This window comes from Prinia subflava, chromosome 1 (assembly GCF_021018805.1).
Source record: "Prinia subflava isolate CZ2003 ecotype Zambia chromosome 1, Cam_Psub_1.2, whole genome shotgun sequence".
NCBI classification, from domain to species: Eukaryota; Metazoa; Chordata; class Aves; order Passeriformes; family Cisticolidae; genus Prinia; species Prinia subflava.
Window position 1 is genome coordinate 131,378,452 of NC_086247.1, and position 12,000 is coordinate 131,390,451.

General features: G+C 39.8%; 1 protein-coding gene across 2 annotated transcripts in view; it reads right to left on the minus strand.

Moving 5' to 3' along the window:
• The window catches only part of CDK14 (cyclin dependent kinase 14), a 340,143-nt gene that overhangs the window by 173,344 nt on the left and 154,799 nt on the right, over positions 1 to 12,000 (minus strand). For both annotated transcript variants that reach the window (XM_063412536.1, XM_063412527.1), the window contains exon 8: positions 8,037 to 8,160. In XM_063412536.1, coding sequence (XP_063268606.1) covers positions 8,037 to 8,160 — 124 coding nt within the window. The remainder of the gene's footprint in view (positions 1 to 8,036; positions 8,161 to 12,000) is intronic.

The following is a 12,000-nucleotide window of genomic DNA, read 5'->3' on the forward strand; positions in this document are numbered from 1 at the left end:
TTAAGATGCTTTCCTCCTATTTAAAGGCTTAATATAACTCTCAGTTGTAACAATAGAGAACTGCATTGAACCCTAAGTAATCTGAGATGCATTTAACAGGGGACCCATTTAATGAGTCACTCCAATCTCCAGGTCCTTCATGCTTTTTGAAAAATAAAACATTTTCCTTTACAATCAATAATCCTACACAGTGCTTCTCAGTGGGAAGAGCTTAAGTTACAGCATCTGCTTTAGTAAAAAGCCTTGTATTTAAAAAAATTTAATTTCAATTGTTAAAAAGCAATCAATGAAGACTGGCATAGACAAAATTCAGTAAATGTCTCTACTTTGTATTAACAATTGGCAGAGAGAAGTTAAAGTCTTAGTTGAATACAGAACCTCCCTACAGGTTTTGCAATTGCTGTCTCCAAATAGCAAACTCAAAATCTGCTCTTTCTTCATAGACTATGAAACCAAATTTCTGCCCATAAGGGATTCTTACTGCGCTGATGCTCACATGGTAATTTTTTGTATAGATTTAACTAGTACCTCAATAAAACCATCAGCTCTATGAAGCAAATTAGATGGAGATCCATAATGACAACAACAAACCAAATAAATGGGGGAATAAATAAACATTGCCAGCAGAACTAGACCACACCTTCTCCTGCATCTTCAACCTCTGAAACAATTCTTTAGCCCAAATGCCAGAAATCAGACCTACCCCTTTGCACTGCTGTCGTTTGGAAATTTTCTGCCACCTACTCATCTCCCTCCCATTTCACCACAGGTCTGGCATCACAACAGAAGGTCAGAAGCACAGCATATGAAGCCCTTGCTCCTGGGAGGGAAAGGGAAGAATGCAGCTTTGGCTACTCCCTGGCAGCAGCCACTTATACCATTACAAACTGAGAAGGAAGGTCTGGTGGTAGAGGGAAAGCCTATCACCCTCAGAAAGCAAAATAAATTACATGGCTGCCTGCGACAGGTCTCTGGGTCCACAGTGCCCACAGCTTTTGCAGCCTACAACATTTATCTTTCCTCCAAGAAAAAAGATGTGAAGGTGCCCTAGCTGCCTATCAGCTTGGCTCCTAAGCTCTGGCCTTACTTTGCCTGATCTAGAAGTGTGGATTTCTGGGCTTTTTACCCAGTGTAAAACCCTTGTTACTGAGTTAGAGGCCATCGAGGCTATTCCAGGACAAACACACACAGTCTGCTCTGCTGCTCCAGCCCCAACTGCCACTGTAAACAGCAACAGCAGCCTCTGCTCTCCATGGAAATGAGGTATTTACAGCTCATTACAAAAATAACTGTACTTTATAAAAAGACCTGCAAGTTGACTCAGGTTTGAGCAGTTTGGGGTTCACTTTTCAGGTCCCCACTTCCTTTTCTTCAGTTTCCTCACAACATTGTCACTGACGTCATCTTCCTTTCTTGATATTTAATACAACTAGAGTCCTCAGAGAAGCCCATTACTGTCTTTCCTGAGGGGCAAAAGAACCAATTCTTCAGACTGCAAAGGCTGTTAGAAAGAAACAGGCTGCACCTGGAGTAACAGCAACCTCCCACAGGAATATGGGAAAGAAATGTCTTTTCTTCCCATGTTCAACTCAGGTTAGAGGGGTCTGTGGACATATATTTGGGGTAAGCTGGTTTTCTTTACCAGCAGCAGCCTCTGATAACCAATACCCAGACAGCTTCCTGCCCTTCTCTAGAGCCTGCAGAAGGGCTGCTGTGGAGGGCAGGGGCTGTGCTGGGCCAGCTGCCCCAGGGGTGACCAGGCTGTCCCTATAACTCACCCCAAAGGGCTGTGATGTTCCTTAGGCTCCCTTAGAGCCAGGCAACCAAAGGGAGCCAGCCCAGACAACCAGAGGCACCCTCAGAGGAAGTTTGCTAACAATTTCATCAGGCTTCACCAACAATATAACACCAGCTCTTTGGGCACTGAGACAACTCCTCATATCAGCATCTTTAAGATCTGATACTCTGTGGAACATTTACGTGGGAAAAACATCGCTTTTATCCATGCAAGCAGTCTTTTATGCTATTCAACTTTTCATATGAATTTTATACAGTACATTATAAAGAAACCCTTGTGGGATTCTTACTGTGAAGGAAAAAAAAATCCACTTTTTTTTTTTTTTTTCAACTTGTCAACATAGTTTTAGCAATTTTATCAGTAAGCTACACAGGAATAACCTTGTCCCTCATGACATACCCCTGTCATGCTCTCCACAGAAAAATCTATATGGAAATCCATGGAAACATCTACTCAGCTGCAGTTTTAAACTGCAACTCCTTTGAGTATAATTCCCTTTATTATAATCCTCAAATCTCTTTGCCCCTGCTATCTATTATTAATCATTCTATTTATCTAGAAGGATGCATGGTTGAATCACACTGACTTCATTTTTTACTACATCAGAGGACTTTATATTAACAAAATTCCAAAAGCTTAAGGCAGGACTTTCACCATAATACAGACCTCCTGCAGATCCTTACTCATCCAGAGATCCCCAAAGATAACAAAAAGCAGTCAGGAAAAGCTTCAGGGTTGGTGTTATTTGAGAGACTAAATGAAAGACATTTTCGTGAAGATGTCATACTGTTTTTCCTCTCCAAAACTCATTCCCACAGATGAGAAACAGCAACTCTCATACTGCAGAAACAAGCATTAAAGCATTGAAGTGCTAAGTTCCTGATGCTCCTTGTCACTCCTCTTGCAACACTAGAATTTGCTGGTAGTTTTACTGCAGTTTGAAGCCCTTTTTAAAGGACTAAAATTACCAAAAACTGCGTCAGGGATTGGGAGGGAGGGGAAGCATCTATTCAAGTCATTTCTAAATTTTTCAATTTAGAACATTATCAGTCATCGAGTTTCCCTATCCTTGCAAATGATACTGAAGCTAACAATACTTCTAGATCTGTTGTTCCACACTTTGAAATTGTGCTTTGCACTTGTGTGCCTTCTATGTGGATACCCTAACTAGGCAGGTGCCTGCATAGTTTATATGAGCCATAGCACAGAGAAAAAGGCAGTATACATACTAAAAAAATGGCATCTAATTAAAAGATGTGATTACACAGAAGGTCCTTGCACTTAAAATAACTGCACAATCCAAAACAGAGACCAAACAGGTCTTCAACCTTCATGTTCACTCACTTCATGCAGCTCACTTCTGTGGCAGGTCTAACAGAAGAGATTAAAGGGAAAGGCAGATGCAGGGAAGATTCACAAACAAGAAACTCCCTGAGAAACACACCCCAGCAGCACCCTGATCATCTCAGAGGTGAAGCAGGGCAAGGGCCCTACTAGTGACTTGGCCAGTTTCTCTCACAGCCTCAGAAGTGCTTTTACTGTGTCACATGCTAGTCAAGTCTAAATATTTTGTTCTTAATACACATGATCTGATGATATTCCCAGTGCATCAAAAGGTGATGTAACCTCAGAGCTATGTAAATCTTTTATCAGAAAATATCTAATAACAAGCATAATTATGTATTTTTCAACCCAGAAAGCAAAAGATTGTTTTAACTAAAGAATATGTAAGAGTAATTGTGCTATGATCAGAATAAAGATCCACATTGTTCCTGGAGGTGTCAGAATATTAGACTGCAAGTGGCTCTTTTCAGGGAATAAGAAACAAGGCACAAAAAGAGTAACTATTTCCTGGAAAGTTCCACACAGAAGGTGAGACCCACCTCTCACCTGATTATCATCAGCTATTGAGGGACTTGGTGCTGGAGTTTAACAAGTTTGATCTGCATGCAAACATAATTGATTAGCCAATCTTGATTTATATCAGCATATACAATAACTACACACCAATGTCCAATCATTAAGAAACAAAACAAAACAAGCACAGTATTTACTGAGTCACAGAACCACACAAGGAGGGTTTGCCTAGTTCAATCTGACAGATTGCTCAAGGCTCAGTGCAGTAAGGGAAGCAAACCGAGATTTCATAACATCTCTGGGCTGCTCAGCTGCTGAAGTGCTTTCATACCAAACATTTCCTTCCTTATACCCAGCTGTGTTTCAGCTTATGACCATTATCCCTCAGCCTCCCACTGTGCACCTGAGTAAAGAGCATGGCCATGCTCTTCGTAACCAACTCATAAGGCACTGAGAAATGCAGAGCTCCTCATTTCACTGCAGAAGGCAATCTCATGGATCAAACATGATTTACCTTGATTGAAACTGGCACTTTCTTCACACCTACAGAAGCTGCTTCCAAGAAGCCTCACTCCATTATTTTCTATGAGATAGTGGTTGACCAAGCTGCAACCACACCTTTCTTGCCCTTCTTGCAATTGGGTACAACAATAACCTTTCTCTAGTTACTGGGGACCTCCCTCAATCTACAGCCTGCCAAACATCACAGAGAGCAGCCTGACAATGACATCAGTTGGCCCTCCACTACACTCAGGTACATGGTGTGATTCTTGGGTTGGTGTGGTTCTGGGCAGGGCCGGGAGCTGGACTCTGTGATGCTTACAGGTCCCTTCCTGTGGTCAGACTGACATGCCTTCAGTTCCCAGATCCTCCTTCCAACCCTTCTTGTAGATGGGTTTCACATTTGCTAACCTCCAATCACCTGGGACCTCCCCAGCTAACCAGGATTAAAGATAAATTGTGGAGAGTGGCTTGATGAGCTCTTCTGCCAGCTCCTTCAATATCCTCCTATGAATCCCATCTAGACCCACAGACTTGTGATTGTCTGAATGGCATGAGAGGTCACTAGCTACTTCCTCCTGGATTGCAGGGGCCCTGTTTGCTCCCTATCCATGTCTACCAGCTCAGGGGGTTGGTGCCCCTGAGGATTACTAGTCTTTCTGTTGAAGGCTGAGGCAAATTTCTCACAGTGTTGCTCATTAGAGGTTTAAAATACTTTATTTCTATTTAAGTCTGACATATGCAGGAGGGGAAATAAACAAACTCTTAGACAGTTAGCTAAATTCACACCACAATATCAAAAAAAAAAATCTTACACTTCATTCCATAAGAATTCCTAACACACTACTTTCCTCTGGAATTTTAATTAGATTTTATAAAGAATGCAGGTATGGTGTTCAAGGACTATTTTTCACAGCAACAATTACTCAAGATGCAGTCTTCCCTATTATATCTTCTCAAGAAAGCCATTTTTTATAGCTCATCCATTTTTAATTTGATAAAGGCTCTGTATTCTATTCTCCCTTTTCATTTGACCGCTGAGTCTTCTCATAAATGTTCATTTCCTAGCAGCTAGAGCACAATGAACAGAAAAGCAAACCGCTGTTCAGCTGAACAAAGACACTCCCACACAGTGAAGGATCTGTGTCTAGGAGTCCTGCTATAGAAAAACACATGCCCACAGTTATTCAAAGATTCCACTCCAGCCGCAGTGCAATGCACTGGCAGACATGAATAGCCTTTCTTTTACCTTGTTTATTCAAGAACTGTGATCCACTAGCCTGCTTTTAAGTATTTGATATCCTACAGTGAAGAGATTAAATAAGCCTGATAGCAAATGAAAAACTTCAGACATGATGATGATTTTTTTAGTAAACTTATGAAACCAAAATCTGAAGGTCTTGTCCTTAGAGACTAAAAGGCCTTTGCTCTAGGATTTTATATTTATTATGCTAGCAAAGTCAATCTATCTCTAACAGACACTGATTTCTTGATAGGTTCTCTCCTGCCTTGAGTGCATTTGAAAGCAAAGCAACTATCTTGCTAATCTGCACATTGCTCCTCATGTAATTTATCAAGTATGCAATCTAAACTGACTTCCTTTCCAAGCACATTATTGCAAATCAGTCATTTGTGGGAGAAAAACATAAAGAGAAATAGGACTGTATTTTACAACTTGTTTAAGAAGAGTCTTTCATATTGGCAATGTGGAAGATGGGCTATAATAATACAGCATTTTAAAAAGTCAATATGCACAGGGGTACATGGAGAGCACACAGGTGTGCTCTCATTTTTCATGCCTCCAGTGAAAGAGGTCATGACCTTTCAGACTTTAACCTCATCACTTCTAATTTTTCATCTTGGTTCTTGGAAGAGAAATTTAACCCATCTAGATTTCAGTTTTATGACGTCATGAGTCATGAAAGAAAATCTAGCTTTAAAAAAATGGAGATATATAATCTTCTCTCTGTGTATAAGACTAGATTGCACAGATGTTTCTGTTATGTCAAGGCAAACTTAAAAGGGAAAAAATATCCTCTGCACAAGATTGCACATTCATGTCTCTACCACTGTGTGTTCCTGGTTGTACTTATACATTTCTAGTCCCTCTATCAAAATCATACACAATGGTCAACCTTAAACTCCTGCCAACACACAGCTGTGAATATCCTGCCTTTCATGTCATCACTGGGATATTTAGCCTGGTGCCACAATGAGGCAATAATTTCATCAGAAGTGATAGATAGTTACATTTCCTTCTACACCAGACAGAGTCAACTTATGTCTGAGTTGGACATTTCATTGATCAGTTCACACCTCCAGCAATGCATTTGAAAGGCAGATTGTTTTCTTTTTTCCTAAGCAGACAGCAAAAAAAGTTTGCAGCCTCCCTCTCCCCAGCCACACAAGCCGTAGAGCTTCAGCAACCCTACACCACAGGAAACATTTTACATGCAAAAGAGTTTGTCAGATCGTTTATGGTTTTCAGCATCCACCAAAGCTAGAGAACCACTGTTACAATCTCTTGAAAGATTTATAGTATGGGGATACTTGGAAGTCAGATTAGTTAATAGGGTTCTATACATATAAATGACACAACAAAACTATTAAAAGGCACAACACCTTCAAGAGAGGGTTAACTCATATTTCACTACAAGAACACTGAATGATGTACCTGTTTCATATCCTTAAGAGATGAAAGCTCATAGTAAAATACAACATGCAGGAATGGGTTTTTTAAGCATTTATTTCAAAAAACAACAAGTTTTGAAAAACGACAACAAAAAATCATATATAAACCAGGAGACAATTGCTTCTAATGCTATTTCTCTAATTGCCTTACAATCCAAAGGCCAATAAAGTTCCTGTGGACTGTGTCCACCTTAAGTCCTGCTCCCTTCTCCAGCATAGCAAATGCACACTGAGCTGTTAATTGCAGTAACGCTAATTAAAAGACAAAATCTCATGACTACATTAACAGTGAAATTGCCAATTAGCACACAAGGCTTCCTCATTACTGCTGCTGTAGGAAATGTGAAGCATGATGTGGATAGCAGTCATAAAATAAAAGACATTTTTAAAAAGCCAGTAGGTCACATTTTCAGCTTACTTTAAAAGTACTGCTGGAATCAGTATCTGAGGAGCTGACCTACAGGAAAGAAAGAAATTCCTAAATTCCTACAACCTTTTGTGAAAACCAATAAAGAAAAATATTGCCATTTTCCACATCTGCATTCACAATGGTTTTCAGAGGAAAGAGTACTTGCCTTGGTGTAGCCACTAGAAAATGGCTTAAAAATTTAAAAGTAGGCCAAAGGCTAAGATTTCAGTGGATAATTTATCCTGACTTTATACTCCACATAAGACTTCCCTAGAAAGAACTACTGGATACTGAAAGCAGTCCAGGTGATCCTAGTGTCCTTTATTCTGCAGAAGGAACACTTATTCTTGTGTCCTTCAGTCTCTTTCAATGATCATTTAATTAAAGTTATTCCAGATCTCCACAACCCTAGAGATGCTTCCATAAAGTGATTGTGCTTTTCATATAGTCTTTATTTCCTCAGGTCTTTCTCTACCTTTTTTTTCTTTTTAAAGGTTTGTAATTATAATTCAGAGGTCTCATGGTAAATAAAAGGGAAATACTTTCAGCATTATTTTCCTTGAGAGAACTGGAGTAGGTATTTGTTTTTCACTTGCTCCCTTTTAATCAAGCATTTTGTTGACCATAATCAATTTCTTCACTCAGGAGAAAAATGTGCAATTATCTACAATGAAGAAGGTGTGTCTAAGGAATAGGGTGGGGGGGAAGAGAAATCAATGGAACCATCTGTCTGACATTCCTACAACATTATAAGAGACTTGTAATTAACTGCTTGCCTACCAAAGTCTGCCAGCTTTAACTCCCCCGTGTCACTGATCAGAAGGTTCTGTGGTTTCAGGTCCCTGTGCAAAATGTAACGCTGGTGGATGTAAGACAGTCCTCGCAGCAACTGAAATAAAAATAACTGAAAAAGAGGGGGACAAAAAACGACCTCTGTTAATATTTTGCATATAACCACAGGTGATTTCTTCACAATATGCAGGGTGCTTGCACATTGCGGTAACATTGTGTCAGAATTCCTCCCAAACTGGCTAATTCCCACCCAAATTTAACACAATGAAATTCCCTCTGAAATATACTTACTTTGCAAGGACTAAACCCAGCCTCCAAGCCCTACTATGTCATAGATTCAATTTGACTGGTTTAAAAAGAATGAGAGTAATACAACCATGTGCAGAAGGCTTGGTTTCTACCAAATTATAATTATATTCCATTTACCCATATGGCCTTAGAGATTAGGTAGTAGCCTGAAGACAGATGTGTATCTTCACTAATTATAGCGAACAACAGTACAGGGTGGATAGGGATGGGGAGATAAGGCTGGGGGATGGAACACTGAAGCTAAAACAAAGAGGAAATTAATAGTATAACAATAATGCCTGTGTACCCAAGGAAATCTGCAAGTAAAATAGATACTATCCTTCGAAGTCTGTTTTAATGGGGTTTCTTATGTATTTTTCATTAGGAAATAAAAACTCTCACTGAACCTAAAGACAACTTTCAAAACCTACCTGCAATAGTCTTTAAAGTAAATTTAGACAGAAACCTAACTCACCATCTCCTGGTTTCTAGGAGTCCTTCCCTGACTCTATTAATGCTTACACCTAAAACTAAGCATTACTATTGTGTATTCTGTAATTCCCAATTATGAACAGAGAGCTGGAGGAAGGTGTTTTATCCTCCCCTTTTGGTCTCCTGCATGCATCATCCATTCAGACGCTTGCTGTGAAGGGCGGTGTCACCCGTCACGCGTTTTGTCAGCACAAAGGGTGAACGAACGCCCAGGAGTTCCCTTTGCAGCCATGAAGAACCTATCCCAGCATAGAGACCCTTCCTTTCGCCTGATATATTTCAAGAAATACTTCAGTTTTTTCTTAAATTTTTAAATGTGGACACAAAAATCCCCTCCAAAGCTGAACACGGAGGATTCAAGAGCAGTCATGGACTTCGTGCCTCACAGCTCAGAGGACAGCGAAATGTGCTCTCTAGGAAGATGTGGAAACCACACCAAGGATTTGGGAAAAGTCAACTCAGGCACACGAGAATTTCTAATTAACTTGCAACACAAGCATCCTATTCAGTGATTACTGAAGTGAAGAGACATTATAAAAAGGGTTACAAAATCTGATTATAGAAAAGAATAAAGACTGACATGAAAGAAACAGAAATGTCATGTTACTGAAGGTGAAATGAATTTAATTGCATTTCATTTTTTTCCTGAGTGCAGACACAATGCACTCTATGTTTAGCTATTTAGCCAGGGCACAAAGAGCCATATCAATCACCTTCTTGCCAGGGTTGGGTCTAACAATCTGCTGAGGAAACCTAAGAGCAAAATGCAGAAACAAAGAATAGCAGAAAAGTCGTAAGTAAGATGCACATTCCTTTTTCAATTGTGTTAAAGTGGTACATAAAAACTATTAAAATAAGAGCAAAAAGCAGGAATGGCTTTCATTACAGCCTGACTATATCAATTCAATTCTATTAAATTACATAAAAATAATAATTTTTTTTAAATAGAAAGATGGGCAAAATAACCAGTTTGCTAGGCTAAATCAATGGCATTTAACTTCTAATATTATTTTTAAATATGTAAAGAAATTTCAATTATCATGGTAGCTTACAGCACTGTAATCTTTATAATAATTCAAAATATATTTATTAATGTCTTTCATTTGGCTTTAGAGCAAAAAGTCAAGTGATTTGACATCATGTGCCAAAAAAATGCCCACCAACTTCACAGCTAAACAGAATAAACATCTGCTCTTGAGGACAGCTTTGGAATGTAGCTTTATTCCAAATTTGTAGACATGCTGTACTCATTAAATACTTCCCCAAAAGTTAATTAATTCACTCACACCTCCTTGGAGGAAGCTCATGGAAGAGAAGGGGAAAAAAAAACTTCCTGAATTCATTATAGGGAATTCAGATATTGTTTTCTCTTTTTCTCTTCCCCTTTATTTTAATTTGGTAATATCAAATGTGAAAAGATTTAAGTGAACACAAGCCCAACATCTGGCCACAAAGCATTTTGCAAACCACAGGCCCTTTGTGATTGCTTGGGACGAGAAAACACCAAGGGAGGCCTCTCCATTTCCAACAGTTTCCCAGCACACCAGAAGAAAAGATAAACTGGAAAAAACTGTTTCTGATTGCTCACAAAGCACTTCTGCCCTCTCACAGTCAAGTTCCCTCTCCTGATCTTGAGGAAAGCCTTCTCCAAGAAACCCGTTTTATTTCCAGATTATTACCTTCACAAGGACAAAAATGCATCCTAGACGAGGTACCATCAATCCTTACCCATATACCCAGTCTGAAACTGACACCTCCTGTCATAGCCATACTCTCATCTTGCTCCTTCCTCCACCTCACTCAATTCCAATCACTATGAAAACTCATCCTGGTGTTTTTCAGGGGGTTTTGAACAAGAAACTGAACTGTCATTTCCCAAGGCCCCAGGATAGCAGCTGGAGTTAATCCCAAATTCAACATGTATTTCAACTGGTTGGTTGTGACCGTGAAAACAACAGATTGGTAGCTCTTTAGCTTTTATATTGGTAATTTTAATATCTACATGGTCATACACATACATGTATAGGTATTGAATAACCTGCAATAAAGAAACTAAGACATCATTCACTAAGACATCATTCGTGTACAGTTTATTCATAAGAACAAAGGTTTTGGTAATAAAATTAGGCTCACAAAATGACAAAGGTCATTGTGGTGAGAGTTGAAAAAAAGAGAAAACAGGACAGGGATTTGTCCCTAGAAATCAGGTTTTCAGCAAAGCTTAACATTAGGAAGCTCAACACTTTATGTTCAGATAAAAAAACCCCAACACTTGTGGCTTCAAGTCTTGCCTATTTATTAGAGCCATTAAAAAATACCTTTTTTCCCCTGACTGTTAATGCAGCTCTCACTTTAATGAGCAACATATTTTAATGAAGACTTTTCACTGTCAGCCAGAAAAATGCACGCAGGTCAAAGCTAATTCAGGGTTTATGGACTGTGGTATTAAAAGAACATTAGCAGCTCTTAAAACTTACAAGAGAAAGCTCTCAACCCCACAAAGGGGTGAGTTAGCACCTACACAAGTCCTTCAAGTGTAATGCCTGCATAGTCATTTGAGCTACCTGCAACATTTGACCAAATGCCCGTAGTTATTTTAAAATACATTTTCTGAGAGACTTGTAGCTGTCTGGATGAACAGCGCAGCTCTCCTGGTGTTTCAGTGAGTCTGGGTGTGTGTCCAGCCTAGAGCCTTTCCTGCAGGCATCCATGGCTGCCTGGTGGCCCCCGTGCTGCAGAATGCTTTACTGACTCTTGGCCTCTGAACGAGCTTGTGAGTGAGACACTGACCCAGGCCATGCAAAACACATCTAAAGGGTGGGACTGAGAGCAGCTAACACTGTCTGGCCCAGGTTCAGAAAGCTCTTTCCAGCCCAACGATGAAGGGGAACACTCATGTTCAAGTAATGTGTGTAAAGTACTCAGGTGACTCCATACAGTCACCCTCCATTACAGAGATGGCAGAGAGTTTCTGGCAAAGGATACTGGGGTAAGTGAAATGCAGAAATTCACAACATGCCTAGGGAGATTCTCCAGAAAATGTACCATTTCCACACAGGCACTGAGGCACTGAGGAACCTGCAGTGACAGAAAGGATGCTTACCAAGAGGACAGAATAATGATGCCTGCAGGGACCTTCTCTAAGTCTTTCCGTGATGGCAAAGAGGGATTT